Source organism: Bubalus kerabau, chromosome 4, assembly GCF_029407905.1.
Source record: "Bubalus kerabau isolate K-KA32 ecotype Philippines breed swamp buffalo chromosome 4, PCC_UOA_SB_1v2, whole genome shotgun sequence".
In the NCBI taxonomy this organism is placed as follows: domain Eukaryota; kingdom Metazoa; phylum Chordata; class Mammalia; order Artiodactyla; family Bovidae; genus Bubalus; species Bubalus kerabau.
In genome coordinates, this window is record NC_073627.1 from 176,306,526 (window position 1) to 176,325,062 (window position 18,537).

The window sequence follows — 18,537 nt, forward strand, 5'->3', positions numbered from 1 at the left end:
CATGGATTCAACCAATCCTCTGTTAGCTCAATCCACAGATGTAGAACCCATGGATACAGAGCACCAACTTCACTACATCATTTTTTCTAAAGAATTTGAGCATCCATGAATTTTGGGTTCTATAGGAGGGTCCTATAACCAATCTCCCATGGATACAGATGGACAGCTGTAGAATAATCAAAACCTGGAAGCTAATAATGATCGCACCTCATCACTAAACTACACACTATATTTAGATTTCACTAGGTTTTCCACCGATGTTCTCTTTTTGGCCTAAGGTCTAATCCAGGATCCTAAATGACGTTATTTTTTTTTTTTAATTTTGTATGCTTTTCTTTTTTTAAATATTTTGGCCAAGTCACATAGCATGTAGAATCTTAGTTCTTAAACAAGGAATTGAACTCGCATCCCCTGCATTGGAAGCACTGAGTCTCAACCACTGGACTGGCAGGGAAGTCCTAGCATTATTATCAATTTTTTTTGAGTCTACCTGCTGTTGCTGCTGCTGCTAAGTTGCTTCAGCCGTGTCCAACTCTGTGTGACCCCACAGACGGCAGCCCACCAGGCTCCCCCTTCCCTGGGATCCTCCAGGCAAGAACATTGGCGTGGGTTGCCATTTCCTTCTCCAATGCATGAAAGTGAAAAGTGAAAGTGAAGTCACTCAGTCGTGTCCGACTCTTAGAGACCCCATGGACTGCAGCCCACCAGGCTCCTCCATCCATAGTCTTCTCTTATTTATGATAATCCCTCGGTCTTCCCTGCCTTTCATGATCTTAACACTTGTGAAGAGTTCTGGTCAGCTGTTCTGTACCATGCCCCTCACTTCGTGTGCTCAGTTTTGTCTGACTCTTCGCAACGCCATGGACTGTAGCCTACCAGGCTCCTCTGTCCCTGGAATCTTCCTGGCAAGAATACTAGAACAGGTTGCCATTTTCTGCTCCCGGGGATTCTCCTGACACAGGGATTGAACCCTCCTCTCTTGCATTGGCAGGCAGATTCTTGACCATTAGCACCACCTGGAAAGCCCATACTTGTGGTGCATGGGGTTAGTTGTTCAGCAGCATGTGGGAATCTTCCCAGATCAGGACACAACCCAAGTCTCCTGCATGGACTGAGCCACCAAGGAAGCTCTTTTCTCATGCTGAGAATCACGTTACGCCGTTTTTGACAAGGAAGGCAAAGAAATGTCTCTGTGCCCTTTTTCAATCCTTCCTAACAGGGGATTCAGGTTGTTGATATGTCTTATTCCTAGTTATGTTAACTTGGGTCACTTGGTTAAGGTGATGTAGTGGGTGGAAACCCACAAGATATGTCTACATCCTAATGCCGAGAATCTGTGAGTGTTACCTTATTTTTACAGCTGTAATTAACTCAGGGATCTTGAAAGGAGGAGATGGTTCTGAATGATCCAGGTGAATCCTCAAAACACTGACACATGTCCTTATGAGAGACACAGAAGAGAGGACACAGAGGAGAAGGTGAGATGCAGATGAAAGAAGAAACTGAAGTTATGTTGCCACAAGCCAGGGAATGAAGGAGCCACCATAACCTGGAAGCAGCAAGGACTGGCTTGTCCCCCAGAACCCCGGAGAGCATGAGACCGGGATGTCACCTTGATTTTGGACTTCTGGCCTCCAAAACTGCAAAAGCATCAGTTTTCTGTTGTTTTAAGCCCCGCAGTGTTTGGTTATTTGTCATAGCAGCCCTAGGCAACCAGTGCAGGTGGTATCTGCCAGATTATTCCACTGTAAAGTCACTAGTTTCTTTTTGTAATTAATACACATCCAGGAGGGTGTGTTAATTCTTTGAGATTGCAAACATCCTGCTGCTTCTTGAGGTTTCACCCATTAATTTTAGTATACATCGGTGGATCTTGTCGGCAGTAATTATTACAGTGGTGATGGTCTAATGGTGATTTTCTAGTTCCTTCTTTCCTTCTACATTTATTAAGTAGAATCCCACTGTAACAAAGAGCTATGTCTTCTATCCCATTTAGTTACTTAGTCAATTATTTATATCAGTATTTTGGAGTCAATATTCTTAATGACTCCTACTCAACCTGGTTCAAAGGATGCTTTCCAAGGCCAAACCCAGTGGCCTGCCCAGGGGTCAGGGGCACTGGCAGCAGCAGCCCTGGGGGCTGCGGCGTCCCCTTGGAGGAGGTCACCATTAGCCCTACCATAGAGACCGAAGACTCCAGGACTGGGCCGCCTCTGGCCAAACTACAGGGAGGGGGCACAACCCCACCCATCAGCAGAAAACTGGATTAAAGATTTGCTGAGCATGGCCCTGCCCGCCAGAGCAAGACCCAGTTTTCCCCACAGCCAGTCCTTCCCATAAGGAAGCTTGCACAAGCCTCTTATCCTCAGGCATCAGAAGGCAGACAGACTGAAAACCACAATCACAGAAAACCAAAATGATCACATGGATCACAGCCTTGAGTAACTCAGTGAAACTCTGGACCATGCCATGCAGGACCAACAAAGATGGACGGTCCATGGTGGGGAGTTTTGACAAAACATGGTCCAGTGGGGAAGGGAATGGCAAATCACTTCAGTGTTCTTGCCTTGAGGACCCCATGAACGGTATGAAAATGGTGAATTGGAAGGAATTTTTAGAAGCCAAAAGAAAGGTATCTTCTCAGAGCACCATTCTAAGACACCCCATGTGTATTTTATCATTTATTTCTCCCATGAGTTTCATGAATGAGTGATCCACAGCCTCCCTGGAAATTCAAGAGAAAGTAAGAATCACAGAATTTCAGCAATATGTCTAAGGTCAAACAGCAATACAGGAACGATTTGAATCCACACCTGTCTGTCTCCAAACACATATTGCTTGCTTCCACCAGACCAAGCTGCCTTCTGAAGATGGGGAGAGGGAGGAATTAACTGGAGAGAGAGGTATAAGGGCCAGTGAACCAAAAGCTAAGCCCACCTTGGTTTTTACTGCAGATGGACTCAAGGCATGGGGGAGGGGAGTAAACAGTGGGAACAAGGCACCCCATTTGTGCACACACTCCATTCATTCATTCCCTGTCATGAGAACACACCAAAAGCAAGACGCTTTTCTCCACAGCCCATCCTTCCCATTGGAAAGCTTGCACAAGCCTCTTTAAACGAAAGCCAAAAGCCCCAGGCTCGCTCCTCTTTCGTTTTTTGGCTGTGCTGGGTCTTCACTGTGGCACTGAGCCTTCTCTTGTTGTGGTGCATGGGATCTCTAGTTGTGGCACTGGGCTTAGTGGCCCCAAGGCATGTGGGATCCTAGTTCCCAAACCAGGGATTGAACCCACATCCCCATGTTGAGAGATGAAATCTTAACCACTGAACCACCAGGGAAGTCCTTAGCCCCAGGTTCTTGAAGGAAATGGGGACAAGAGGCTGGAAGAAAAAGCAAGTAGCAAGTAGCCGTGGACAGGACATTCTCCTTGAGTTTTTCTGCCAGCCCATCTGGCCTCTCCCCACATTGCCGCTCTAAAGGATCTGGATCTTCCTGCCTCTCACTTCCAGGACATGGCACTGCAACCCCACCCTGCTTCACCTCTGCCGCCTCTTCTCAGAGGTGCTGGCCCAGGAGCCCCACTCAGACCCTCCCCGTCTCTGCTGGGAGTTGCCCTCATCTTCCAGACTTCCTCCTCAGCCTTCTCCTCACTCTGAGCGCCCCCTGTTCACCCCTTCCGCCCACCCTCCATGGCTCTTTCTGGGGACTGGATTCGGTTTGGTCCTGCTCACTCCCCTACTTCTCTTTCCCTGTTTACCTCTCTGCCGTTTCCTCCTTCCCTGCCTCTGCTTTCACTGCTAAGTCCTTTTCTGTCTATTCTTGCTGATTTCCCTTTCTTTTTCTACATCTCCCTCATTGCCCTTGGCTCCCTTTTTCTGTTTCATTTCTCTCCACTGCTGGTAGCTTCTATACATCTGGTACACAATAGTCACTCAATAAATATTGGTGAATGTCTGTGTTTTTGTTTTTGTTTTTTTTTTGGATCTGTGTATCTCTCCTCCACCTCTGTCTCACATTGTGCAGATCTTTTTTCTTATGCATGTTCTCATCCTGCATTTATTTTTGGCTCCAGGCCCTGTTTTTTAGATGAATCTCAGGGATGCCACGTCAACCCTCTTCATCTGGGCTGGACCGTCAGCTCAGACAAATGGAGTTGATAGATGGAGAATGTCCATTTTCTGACCTCATTTTTCTCCATCTGTAAAATGAAGGTTGGGGTATCTTCCATTGCTGTTTGTAATTGTCCACACACTCATTCTCCATATAGGACTGCACACTCCTGCCACTGGCCTCGGGCATGGCCACAGGACATGCTCTGGACCACAGAATGTGAGAGAACACATATCTAAGCATTTGTTTCAAGAGCCAGAATAGATGTCTGCCTGTTCTCCCGTTCATTCCCTCTGCCATGAAAACCAAACGTCTCAGGCTAGGGCTCCCCGTCAGCCTCAGTTGCAGAAGGAGAAGACAGAAGATCTGAGCCACCACGACGGTGGCTGCTGACATAGAACGTGCATGAGAACTAGGGCACTGGTGGTCAGTCGCTGAGATTCAGGATGATCTGTCCATAGAAAAGTAAGCAAACGCTGACATCTCAAGAATTGGATGCCACAAGGGCTAAGGTGTTTCCAGCTCCAATACTTCAACCAAACTGTATCGTACTATAGCTTTGAGCAAAAAACTAGCCAAGTGCTTTCCTGTGCATGATCTCAGTTCAATGTGACGATTTTAACTTTATTTCCATTTTGCAAGTGTCCTAACAAGCAGTTCAGAGGTGAAGGTTTATCCAAATCTCTACAGCTGGTGAAGGTTTATCCAAATCTCTACAGCTGACATGAGGCACAGTCTAAACTTGAAACCAGACATACTGACAACACCCTCTGCTCATACTCCTTCCCTGCTCTGCACCCCTACATGTTGTGGGAGACAGACCGTATTTCCTTCAGGATGGAAGCCATGCCTTATTCTCCCAACCTTCCCATAAGCCCAGAGATCCTGCAGGCTTTTAGTGAATCTTTGTTGTTGAGGCAAGTCATGGACAAACTTCAAGGTTCATGTGATGTACATTTTTTAAAAACAACCAAAAAAAAAGGATTTGTGATTTTTAAAATTTCAAGAAAAATGTTTTCTGGGGGAAAATGTGATTCATGAGGCATGGTACACATATAAAAATGTACTTGAGATGTTTGTACTTCCAAACTTCATCTTGTCTTGGCAACATATAGAAGCTTGAGGATCTCAACTCACAGATGGGATAATAAGGCTGGGAAGAGAACTGGGCCCGCACAAGGTCACGGAGCGTGTGCACAGCAGCACCGGGACAGCCAAGTCCCAGGCCAGGGTTCTTTGTGTGGCTCAGAGGGTAAGGCATCTGCCTGCAATGCAGGAGACCTGGGTTCGATCCCTGGAGAAGGAAATGGCAACCCACTCCAGTATACTTGCCTGGAGAATCCCATGGACAGAGGAGCCTGGTGGGCTACAGTCCACAGGGTTGCAAAGAGTCAGACACGACTGAGCGACTTTACTTTCACTTTCAATAACGCTGAGAAGAGAATGGGACCTGCACAAGGTCACGGAGCGTGTGAGCGGCAGCGCCGGGACAGCCAAGTCCCAGGCCAGGGTTCTTTGTGCTACGTGTATCACATGGTCTTCCTACTACTCGATTTTCCTGCCATCTTTTAAAAAAATATCCCTCTTAGTCGAGATGTTTCCCCTTCTACTCTGTCTGCTCTCTGGAAGGCTTTGTGTTCTCCCATGCTGGTTGACCTGTGCATCCTTCACTAATGTTAAATGAAGTGAAAGTTGTTCAGTCATGTCCGACTCTTTGTGACCCCATGGGCTCTCCAGGCCAGAATACTGGAGTGGGTTGCCATGCCCTCCCCAGGGGATCTTCCCAACCCAGGGATCGAACCCAGGTCTCCCACATTGCAGGTGGACTCTTTTGCCAGCTGAGCCACCATGTAAATAGCACAGCAATAATGCTTATTGTTATAAGTTGAATTGTGCCCCCCGCCCCCTGCCAAAAAAATAATGTTGGACTCTAAATCCCCAGTACCTCAGAACGTGACCTTATATGAATATTAGATATTTACATACATAATCAAGTTATGATGATGTCATTAGGTGGACCTCAATCCAATATAACCTGTATCCTTATAAAAAGGAGAAAATTTGCTTAATTATGTTGAATTGGTTCATGGTGCTTTTTGGGTCTACTATATCCTTCTACTTCTCTGCATATTCCGTCTACTAATTTTGGAGAGTTTGATACTGAAATTCCAACTAAAAGATCTTAATTTATCTGCTTAAAAAATTGTAATACACAGTGGAACTATATATAACTTTGTTCTGTATTTTTCAAGTATCCTATAAATATGTTGTCATACTTTCATAATTTAAACAATTAAAAAAGGGGAAAAAAAGAAAATCTGGACATGGAGACAGACTTCTACCATGGAGAATACTATGAAGAATAGAGTCATCCTGCCACCAGCCCAGGTGCCTTGACCAAAAGTTAGGGGAGAGGTCTGGAGCAGATCCACATCGTGGTCTGCCCACATCTTGATCTCAGAGCTCTGTCCTCCAAGACAGTGAGGCAACACATTTCAGTTGTTTAAGTCCCTCAGGCTGTGATGCACGGTGGTAGCAGCCATGGGAAATGCAGGCTTGTAAGCAGCAGAGTCTCCCCATGGATGACAGGCTGACTACACATCAGGCTCTGGCACAGGGCCGTCACGTGCGCCACCTCGGCTGATCCTCACGCAGCGTCCGTGGGCAGGTACCTCCATCCTCACCCCACTGTTGATGACTAAACAGAAGCAGCAGAGAGAAGGAACGTGCCCAAGTCCCAAGGCCAGTAAGTCAGCTCCAGTCCTTGGGGTCCCAGGTCTACAGTCCTTGCAGGGCAGTTACATTCTTTACACCTACATTTCCTCAAAAGTGTAACAGGAGTTACGACACCTACTGAATTAGGATTATCATAGGATTAAATGAGTTAATCTGGCAATGACTACAACACTGAAGTGAAGTGAAAGTCATTCAGTCGTGTCCAACTCTTTGCGACCCCATCGGCTAACAGTCCACTGAATTCTCTAGGCCAAGATACTGGAGTGAGTAGCCTATCCCTTCTCCAGCAGATCACCCTGACCCAGGAATTGAACTGGGGTCTCCTGCATTGCAGGCAGATTTTTTACCAACTGAGCTATCAGTGAAGCCCGACCTTAACACTAACCAAGCATTATAAAAGTGCTTGTTAGCATTATGATAAGATCCTTTGCTGTCTTATTTTCTCATAAATTTTCTAGTTATTGTTTCTCTTAACATATGATCCCCAAAAGTAAACACAATATTTCAAGTCTAACTTAGAACCTTCTAAAACTTAGTTGTTTAGAAAACTAGTTTTTCAGGAATACAACTTACAGTGTAGGATCCACTTTTTTTTTTTAATTTAAATTTATTTATTTTAATTACAGGCTAATTACAATATTGTATTGGTTTTGCCATACATCAACATGAATCTGCCACAGGTGTACACGTGTTCCCAATCCTGAACCCCCCTCCCACCTCCCTCCCCATACCATCCCTCTATAATTGCAGAGTTGGCTTTTTCTGAGCCTATGGTTGATTTTGTTAAAGCCTTTTTTCTTTTTTTTTTTTTCCATTTTTCCAGCAGATAGGATTTTCATTGTTGGGTTTAGTGGGTACAGAAAGCACTGCATGATTGAATGAGTCAATCAATGGACTAAGGAATGCATCATATGCTGTGAGTGAGTAAACACAACAGTTGGGGAAATGATCAAAAGCCATTTTTCCACAGAAAGCTTTAAAAAGTATGATCCCCATATCACACAGATCCTTTAAACAAAGCTACTGATCGAGAATGGTAATAATTTCTAAGATTTATGTGGCAGTTTCTAATCCTCAAAGTATTTTCCTATGATTATTATTACATAGAATCATAGATCTTCTAAGTTTGAAGGAACTACAATAGTCTTCTAATTTAACCATTATTTCTCTCAAAATCCTGACAGATAGGGCTTCGAGCCTTTGCTTGCATACCCCCAGAGTCAAGGAACTCACTACCTATGACCCAGTCCCCTCCATTGCTGGAGAACATTGAAAGGTTGGTCCTCTGTAACCACACACCCGCCCCCACTAGTACCCACCAGTACAAATCTCTGCTATTTTCTGTGGGCCAGTCCCTTTGAAAGAAACGTCCTCAAATGTCTTCTTTTTCACACATCAGATCAAACATTTCCTTCATCCTTTTGCTCAAAACATTTTGGCAACAGTATTCATTACTGTGGTCTCTACAGCTAACGCTTTAATATGAGGTATCACTTTGTAAGCACTTACTGAATCTCGGGCCCTGAACCACACAGAATCATGTCAAGGGCAAAGACTCTTATTACTCTCTGCAGACAAGTTGGGATTCCAGCACTGGTGCGCACTGGTGAGTGAACTTCAGCAAGTTACAAAATCTCACTGACTCCCAGGTTCCTCATCTGTAAACGAGGGACAAGAGCAGTGCCTATCTTATAGAAAGTGAGCGAGGAAGTCGCTCAGTTGTGTCCGACTCTTTGTGACCCCATGGACTGTACAGTCCATGGAATTCTTCAGGCCAGAATACTGGAGTGGATAGCCTTTCCCTTCTCCAGGGGATCTTCCCAGCCCAGGGAGCGAACCCAGGTGTCCCTCATTGCAGGCGAATTCTTTACCTGCTGAGCCACAGGGGACAGCCCAGTCTTATACAGGGGCCAGAACAATTCAATGGATGATGCACATGTTACTACATTGTGCCTGACATCAAACTTTAAAAGTTGGGTCCTTTACAAGCTCTTGGTGAGAGTAGCCATTAGTTTTATTATGCAGAACCTTTGCATGTATGACCTTATTCAGTACTTTGAAAAAAAAAAAAAACCTAAGAATTAGAAAATATTACCCCAGTTTTACAGATGATGAGTTTGACGTGGCCAAGGCCATAGAGAGATAACTGTTTAACCTTGGCATTGACACCCAAGTCATAACCCCTCTTAGTAACATGTTCATAGATTCCAAATAAGGTGGGGGTCTATGCATGAATTTGTCCATAATATTTTATACTTTAAGTCAGCAACTAATGCAGAGAGAAGAGAAAGGATGGTCTATAGATAAAAGGCAGAGGACCCACCTCTACAAACGAAATATTGGCTTTGCCATTTAACCTTGACCAGCTCACACTGGTAGCTATTGATAAGTATTAGCAGTTCAGGATCCACAACTATGAAATAAACATAATAACAGTGTCCACCTTAGGATATGTTGTGAGGATTAAATTTAACAATGCATATAAATCAAACATTACCTGGCATGTTGTAAGTTCTCAATAAATGCCAGGTATTGTGAATATTTCTCTAGATCAGATAGCAAGATAGCAGAGAAAACAAGACAAAATCCAACATCTCTTGTCCTACGTTAGAGTATTTTAAACACTGTTGCAACCGTAATAGTAGTAACCACTATTATTATGCACCTATGATGTGCCAGATGGATATTGGGTACTATTTATATGTTTCTTATGTTCTTCTCACTCATCCTGTGAGACTGGAAGGATCAGTTGTTTTATAAAGAAACTGAGGTTCAAAGAGGAGAGGGGAGTCCCCAGAGTAAAACCATCAGGAAGCAGGAAGCAAGAAAGACAGTGTCTTCCAAACCTCTGCTCTGTTCTCTGCCTCCATCATTCTCCCTGCACGCCTGAGGCAGGCATGTGACTGCTCAGGGTAGCTGAAGCTAAAGCCACAGACTAGATGAATGACCCCCTACTCTCGTCCTCTGCCCAGGCGTCCACAAAGTACCTCCTTGTTGCCTGACCCTTGGGATATTAATAGTCAGATGATGCAACCTCCTGGGATAAAGCAGACGCTCAACAAGCTGGAAAGGGCATTCTGGTTCCACTCCAGGAGGCATGGATTGTCACAGGTTCCAGTGACTGAGCTGGAGCTGGTTGCTCTGCATGGGTGGGCAGGATATTTATGCCAAAGTAAGTGGATGAAAAACACTGACCTGGACCGCCAGATTTCTCTGAGATGTGACTGGATGGTTTGGTCTTCTCCCAAACCATCTCAGATCTTCACTGGAGATAATGACAGTGCAGAGCTTGACAAAGGGAGAGTCACAGTGTCCTGAACAGCCCTGTGACATGAGTTTGGAGTCTTGGAAAATCCTGGCCCCAACAGAGCCAGCAGGAGACCTGGGTTCGACCTCTGGGTGGGGAAGATCCCCTGGAGAAGGAAATGGCAACCCACTCCAATATTCTTGCCTGGAGAATTCCATAGACAAGCTTGGTGGGCTACAGTCCATGGGGTCATAAAGAGTTGGAAATGACTAAGTAACTAACTTTCACTTTTCACTTTCAGCCTTAGGCAAGTCAAAGGAACTCACTTAGTCTCAAATTTTTCATCTGTGAAATGGGAGGGCAGAACCCAGCCACAAGGAATGACGTTTTTATTTATTTATTCAGTCACTCATTCACTCATTTATTTATTAAGCTGTGCTGGGTTTTAGTTGCAGCCTTTGGGTCTTCCATCTTCCTTGAGGCACGTGGTATCTTTAGTTCCAGAAGAAATCTTAGCTGGGGCATGGAGAGTCTAATGCGGGCCCCCTTCTGGAAGCAGCAAGTCTTAACCACTTGACTATCAGGGAAGTCCCATGAATGCCATTTTAAATGTTTAGGATTTTTAAATTTTTTAAATTAAAAGAAGAAAAAGCCTTTTTAAATTAAAAAGATGGGGAAGGTGGGAGTGGGGAGAAGCAAACACTGCTTTTTGTTTTTGCTGAATTATCTGTGGCCAGGATGGCAAGGACAGAATCTGAGCCACAGAATCTGAGACGCCTGGATGGGGAGTCCTAGCTTGCACCTGGACCTCAGTTTATCCATCTGCAAAATAAATTGCCTCCATAATAAAAGTGTGTGTGCGTGTGCTAAGTTGCTTTAGTTGTGTCCGACTCTTTACGACTGTAGCCTGGTGGGCTACAGTTCATGGGGATTCTCCACTCAAGAATACTGGAGTGGGTTGCCATGCCCTCCTCCAGGGGATCTTCCCGACTCGGGGATCGAACCCAATTCTCTTAGGTCTCCTGTATTGGTAGGCAGGTTCTTTACCGCTAGTGCCACCTGGCAAGCCCAGATAATAAAAGTGTACCAAATACTAAAAAGCTAATGCCCTTACATGCCAGGCTCCTCTGACACAAGTGCTCTGTTACACACTATTAGCATAACCCTTATTTTTATAGATGATAAAACAGGGGGCAGAAGGGTTAAATACGTTGCCCAACATCACCCAGAGTGTCCGTGGCAGAGTGGAACTTTACACCCAGGCACTGGAGCTCAGGTACGAATGCATGTCACCTCCCTCTAAATAGAGGGCAGGGGTCTCTGAGGACATCCCCGCCCTGAGAGGCTGGGCTGCCATCAGTGGATGCCAAGGAACCCACTGTGTTCCTGGATGTGACTCTGTCTGCTGAGGGGTAAGGTGAGGATGGGAAATATCAAAATATTGGAGCCCTGAAGGGGGAAAGAACCGGTGGGACCACAGGGTGGAAGGCCTAGGCCACCCCAGCTAGCAGGCAGGGAGGGTCTGGAGAGCCAACCTCTGCACAACCTACTCCACCAGCCACATCCTTGATTACAGGGAAATTCAAGAGACATTTTAGGTCTTGGTGAATTCTTTCCAAGCTAAACTCACTGAGCAGAAAAAAAACTGAGGATCACTGACAGTTTTTGGGGAGAGGTCTGATTTAGTATCATTAACATTGGGTGTGGAAACAGAGAAAGTCCACGCAGGACTAGTATTATCATTGGTATAATTCTGTCAAAGCCCCTGGGTTATGGGAGTAAATGCTATGGTGAAACAGAAAATGCTTAATAAATATGAATCCAAACCGAGTCTCACTCCCAGACATTCAAAGAAGAGTTGCACCCTGTCCAGTCTTCTTCACATCAGATGGCACCCCAGGCTGCACGAGGTGCTCAGCAAGCACCTGAGAAGTGCCTGCAAACTTGCAACCCAGAGTCAGCGTGCAGGCACCCACTTGGCCTGGCATGTGGCTGCAACACTCGCTAAATACAAAATGGGAAAAGTCTATCACACTCATTCCATGAATAACACAAAGGCCTTGATTTGTTCCTCCACGTGATGAGCATGCGTTAGGTCCAAATTTAACGTGGCTGTCTGGCTGCGGTATGTGCGTGTTTTTCCAAAAACAGAAAACTTCCAAGCACTTACTCAGCCCTAGTGAGAATGTCTCATGCACAGTAAGGGTCGAAGAGGGGCCTGGAGCACAGAGACCGAAAGGTCAGCTCCGCTCCATCGCAGGTTCTTGGTAAGTACCACTGATGACTGAATGAAAGGCAGAAAGTAAGGGCTGGCTCATAGCCCCATTCTGCTGAGTGACCTTAGACCAACCACTTCACCTCTCTGAGCCCTATCTTCCTCACATGTAGGCTAGGAATGACATTTCCTACACTTGTGCATCTGTGCTAAAGGTAAAAAGGAGAAAATACTGTAAGAGTGGCCTGAGGAGTGAAAAGCACCAGACTTGAGTTCAGTTGTAGCTATTATCTGATCTTTCCTGGAGCCAATTAGACCCTGTACATTCTTCACTTTGATTCCTTTTTTCAATTTACTGTACAAAGCCATTAATTACAGCTTTTCAAATCCATCGTTAATGTGAGTCTACATACATCATAGACTTACCATTCCAGTGATTTCTGCCCTGGCATCCTTCTTTAAGGAGGCAGCAGCCTCAGAGTTCCAGATCCTGGGGCCAACAGAGATGGGAGGCCACTTCACTTCTCTGTGTCCGTAACTTCATCTCTAACATGGAGGTGGCATGCCTGACTTCTTGGTGAGAATGCAATGAAATAATGCCCATGAATGCCCCCAGTGCAGGGCTTGACACATGGTCAATACATTCTTGCATTGAAAAAGGGAGTGTAGAGAATAGTTGAGTTTCTATAGCCAGACACACCACACTTGGGTTCAAATACCCAAGAGCAGCTCCATCTCTTCCTAGCTATGTGACTTTGGGTTAGTTTCTCTGCTCTCTGACTCAGTATTCACAAATATAAGTGAGGGTAATGGGGCGGCGCAGAGGGGAGATGGTGTGTAATAGCCCTGGCTATGCAGAGTCCAGCTCCAGGGGCCACCATGCACAGTCTACACTGAAGAGGGTGTTGTGAGGGTTAAAACACATCAAGGGTGCTTGGGAAAGGGCAGCCCCACTCCAGTTTTGTTTGCTCAGTCATTCTTGGAAAGGCCAGTTGCGCTGGAGCACTGAACCTCAGCCCTCAGCCAGGCAGGCTGAGCACGTGGCAGATGTTAAACAGCTATTCCCAGAGATGTCGGCCAAAAGGCCAAGGAGCTGGAGACCCTTTATTTTCTCCTCTGAAGCACAATTAGCTTGTCACAGCTGACAGATGATGGACGAGTATACATCAGTCCAAGTGACACCGTAGAATCCACCTGACCTTCTGTTTATCATTCTGACCTCTCGTACTTAGCCAGCTCCTTCCCTCCACCTGCTGGCAATCCCTTGCCTCCTGCCATGGTCTCTCCACCTTGCCCTCCCCATCACCGCCCCCCCAACTCCCTGAAGCCCCCTCCTGGGTTCCCGCTCACTCACCATCACAGAAATGTGGAGAATATGCATCTGCTCCTCTACGATCTCCGAGGGCTCCCGGAGCGTGGGGGCGGTGGCCTGGGCCAGCTGCCCGGAGCTGCTCATGGACACATGGAAGTACAGGGTGCCGTTCTCCAGCCACTGCTGCCGCCAGTGGACCAGCGAGATGTCCGCAGCTGTGCCCGACATCTCTGCAAGACAAGAGGCAAGGCGCTGGGTGAGCGGCGGGCCTGGCCTCGGCATGCCAGGCAGGAGAGGAGCCACACACATTCGGGAGCTCCAAAGGCATCTACCCTGTGCTGGATGCCTTTCCCAGCACCAAATCTATGAGCCAGAGCCACTCTGCTTCACACCTGAAACTATCACAACGTGGTTAATTGACTGTACGCCAGTACAAAGGGAAAAGCTAAAAAAAAAAAAAATCCATGAGCCAGAGATTGTCACTTCCATTTACAGGCCAGTCAGCTTGTAGCATGGCTATCCCAGAACAACAGAGTGGCAGAAGCAGGATTTGAACCCAGGTCTGCCCGGTGCCCCTTCGACAGCACCATGCATGATAGCAGAACTCATTCCACTCCAAAGGTGGAGACAAGCTAAGCAAGAGGTGAAGAAGGTGTGTACGTCCTTCTGAGACCATGGAACTATAAGCAGGTGAAGGAAGGGCCTGAATGGGAAGAGGGGGAGCTCAGAGTGTGAACTCTTCAGAAGCTCAGCTGGAAATGCTCATGGCAGAAATGCAGAACCTCAGAGCTGGGAAGGCCCAAAAGAATATCTGGCCCAGCTGAGGGGTCAGGATCGTCCTCTATGGGAAAGGAGCTTGGCGAGTGAGTTGTTCTGAGCCATTTCTCCTGCTGCACTCAGCGCAGCTCCACTCCCCTCCTCACGTTGCGTAGATAGTACTCTCAAACAAGGAAGTACTGGCACCAAGACTTCCATGGCTGAAAAATACTCGAAAACCCACTTCCCCACTCCAGTGATCTCATATAACCAATGGGAAGTTAGGACTTTCTAGTCAGTTGTAAGGTCACCTAACTTGAACTTCCTAACTCTCGCTTCTAGGCTGTTTTTCCCTCTGAAGATGCTTTGAAAATAAGAAATATCACTTTAGCAGTACTTCCATTCAGTGTAATTGTACCAACATAGCTTCTTGATAAGAAGGGCAAGGACATAATGGTACCAAAAGCATTCTTTCACTGGAATCTACAATCTTTCCATCGTGCTGTCTACTAAAGGGAGATGTCCCTGAAAATATTTTGAAGGACAAGGCCAATCAGCATGTCCTATGAATAGAGGGGAAGGGTGATGGGGTTCTTGGAGAATTACCAGATCTTTCTTCAAATCAGTTACTGTAGAAAAGAGAAGCAATCAATCCGTCCATAGACAAGTAGCCTTAATAGTGTATGAGGCTTGGACCTCTGGACCACGCTATGGAGCAGACCTAGAGACAGCATTCCCCTAGCCCCAAGAGGCTTCCTGTTCACACACACACGAACACGTGAGCTTGAGGAGGACTGATGAGGAAGACGTGTTAGACCTTCTTATCCAGCCAGCTCTCCCCAGTCCCCATCATGTCTGCTCACACTGAGCTAAAACCAGTCACCTTGAAGCAATGAGACAATGATATCCGTTCACCAAATGCTACTGATTTATTCCTGCATCGTCCATTCCCCCGCCCCCATAGACTCTAACTCCTTCAGATTCACAATCAAAAGTCAGGGGAAGAGCATCTGCCACTTAATAAATGCTATAAAAAGTTAGCTATTAATATTTATTATTATTATTATTAATAAGGACAGGATCTAATTCACCCTTCAGCTGCTTAAAAAAAAAAAAAAAAACACTTGAGACATTCTTGATTGCCTGCTTTCTCTCCCACTCCTCATCCAGCCCATCAGGAAATCTTTCAAAAGGCACCTGAAACGCAGCACTTCCCAGCTCCTCTACTGTACCACCTGAGCCAAGACACCCTCCTTTCTTGCCTGGCTTACTGCAAAGGCTTCTTCTTAAAAAAAAAAAAAAAACTTTGTTTATTTATATATGTATTTTTGGCTGCACTGGCCTGTGTTGCTGTGCGTGGGCTTTCTCCAGTTGCGGCGAGCTGGGTTCACTCTCACGGTGCGGGGTGCAGGTTCCTTACTGAAGTGGCTTCTCCTGCTGCAGACCACGGGCTCTAGAGCACACATGCTTCAGTAGTTGTTGCACAAGGATGAAGTTGCCCCACGACATGGGGGATCTTCCAGGACCAAGGATTGAACTGGTGTCCCCTGCACTGGCACGCAGATGCTCAACCACTGGACCACCAGGGAAGTCCTGCAAAGGACTCTTCACTTGACTCTCTTCTTCCACCCTGGCCTGTCTATTCTCAACCAGAAGCCAGAGGAATCCTGCCACAGCCTGAGTCAGCTCACGTCACTCATCCGCTCTAAACCAACAGCCTCCTACCGCATCCCAAAGCAAGGGCAAAGCAGCTGATACAGAGTGAGTTACTCATCCAAGGGAAACCCTGCCTGGGGTTCCCTTGCTGCATGCAGAGTGGAGCAGAGCTGGAGATGGTCCCAGGAGTGCACCAGCTCCTACAACTGAGAACCAAAGGGCCCCAGAGCTCGCCTTGCAGCCCCGGGGAGCAGACTGGAGGCACAGTGCCTTGTCTATGAGGCAGGTCTCTCCTCAGTACCTCCTCTCCCCCACTGCCAGCCTCAGCACCCGCAGACTTGGCAGCAGCTCCTCTGGCAGCCGGCCAGCTGGGCCAGGGCAACGTGAAGACACGCTGGTGAATGGCCTTGCTTGGTGCCTTGCTCATTTTTCTCTCGGTGCATCAGAGCCAGAACCAGATGTCCAGGGAACCCAGGGACTGGGCTTTACCTCTGGAAATTGCTGTCGCTCATTAAGCAGCTCAAGAAAGAGGATCTGCATGCTGTTGGCTGGGTGGGCACTTACTGCGCTCAGAGTCCTTGAAATGGCACCAGCAGGGAGCCCTGGGGGCAGCCACATCAGGCCAACACAGCCGGGTACAGAACGAAGCAGAGGCAGGGTTGGGGAAGGCTTGCTGAAATCTGTGCCTCTTATTCCTGGGGCTCATCTGGCCCATTCCTGAAAGCCCATCACTAAAGCAGCTTGCCATCCCCATGTTCAGACTAGAACACAGAGGGTCACATGGGGTTAGGCACTTGTTTAAGGTCACTGGTGAACTGATACCCAGCTGGACCCAGTGGACTGCCAGTCCATGTCAATGTCTACTGTGCAGTTGTTCTTACAGCACCTTCCTTTTCCTTGTGACTAAATTAGCCCAAGGACCAAAACCAGATTGAGCTCTTTGTTTGCTATGGCGATGACTGCACAGTCAGCAGACAGCAAACGTTAAATGATAATAACAGTGTGTGAAACACAGTCAATATTGAATCACAGAGAATGGCTCTGGCCATACGCTATTACAAAGAAGAAGAAAAAAACTGCTCTTGGGCGGGGACAAGGGGCATGAAACCTCGGAGGGAAAACTGCCTTAGCAGAAGCAGAAGGTCTCAGTCATTCGTTCTGGTGTTCATTTATTCACATGTTTCTTTGCTTAGTCATTCGACACACCTTACTGAGGACCTGCTCGATGGCAGGTGGCTTAGCAGCCCAGAATTTGGAGTGAAATGAGGCACAGGTTTGCCTTCAGGACACTCACAGTCCTTTAACAGCAGGAACTGTGATGCTGCCCTACGTCACTGCCCACACACGTGTACATTCTCCTTTTAATGTGGCCCGGGAACCGTGCAGCATCCTGCGCCACCACCTACATCACTCCCTCAGCATGCTCGCCAGCCCTCAGGACTTACAACTGCTCCCCTTCCGTAGTGCATATGTACTTTCTGTCACGTCTCTCTGGAACTCTCCACCCAAACCTCGGAAGCTGCCTTCCTCCCAGTTTTTGTCTCTCAGTCCAACTAGCACCTACTCAGAGAGGCCATGCTGCTCTTACCTCTTTGTAACCCTGTGGACTACACAGTCCATGGGATTCTCCAGGCCAGAATACTGGAGTGGGAAGCCATTCCCTTCACCAGGGGATCTTCCCAACCCAGAGATTGAACCCACATCACCCGCATTGCAGGTGGATTCTTTACCAGCTGAGCTACCAGGGAAGCCCCTTACCTAAGGTACGCCTCTTCAAAACTACAATTTGAAAACATCCATGCACCCCTATGTTCATAGCAGCACTATTCACAAAAGCCAAGACACGGAAGCAACATCAGTTCAGTTCAGTCACTCAGTCATGTCCGACTCTTTGCGACCCCATGAATTACAGCACGCCAGGCCTCCCTGTCCATCACTAACTCCCAGAGTTCACTCGAACTCACGTCCATCAAGTTGGTGATGCCATCCAGCCATCTCATCCTCTGTCGTCCCCTTCTCCTCCTGCCCCCAGTCCCTCCCAGCATCAGGGTCTTTTCCAATGAGTAAACTCTTCTCATGAGGTGGCCCAAGTACTGGAGTTTCAGCTTTAGCATCATTCCTTCCAAAGAACACCCAGGACTGAAGCAACATAAATGTCCATTAATAGATGAATGGATAAAGAAGATGTGGTGTATATATACACAATGGAATATTACTTAGCCATTCAAAGAAGAAAATAATGCCATGTGCAAAAATATGGATAAACCTAGAGATCATACTAAGTAAGATAGACAAAGACAAATATCATATGATATCACTTATATGTGGAATATAAAAAAAGGTACAAATGAATTTTTTTTAATAGGACAGAAGGAGATTCACAGATGTAGAAAACAAACTTATGGTTATCAAAAGGGAAAAGTGAGGGGAGGGATAAATTAGGAGTTTGGGATTAACATACACACACTACTATATACAAAAAAAGATAAATAACAAGGACCTACT

The 18,537-nt window shown here is 46.6% G+C and overlaps 1 protein-coding gene across 1 annotated transcript in view; it reads right to left on the reverse strand.

Moving 5' to 3' along the window:
- Positions 1 to 18,537, reverse strand: part of ASTN2 (astrotactin 2) — a 1,029,079-nt gene that overhangs the window by 869,312 nt on the left and 141,230 nt on the right. The window contains exon 2 of the mRNA XM_055579471.1: positions 13,663 to 13,850. Coding sequence (XP_055435446.1) covers positions 13,663 to 13,850 — 188 coding nt within the window. The remainder of the gene's footprint in view (positions 1 to 13,662; positions 13,851 to 18,537) is intronic.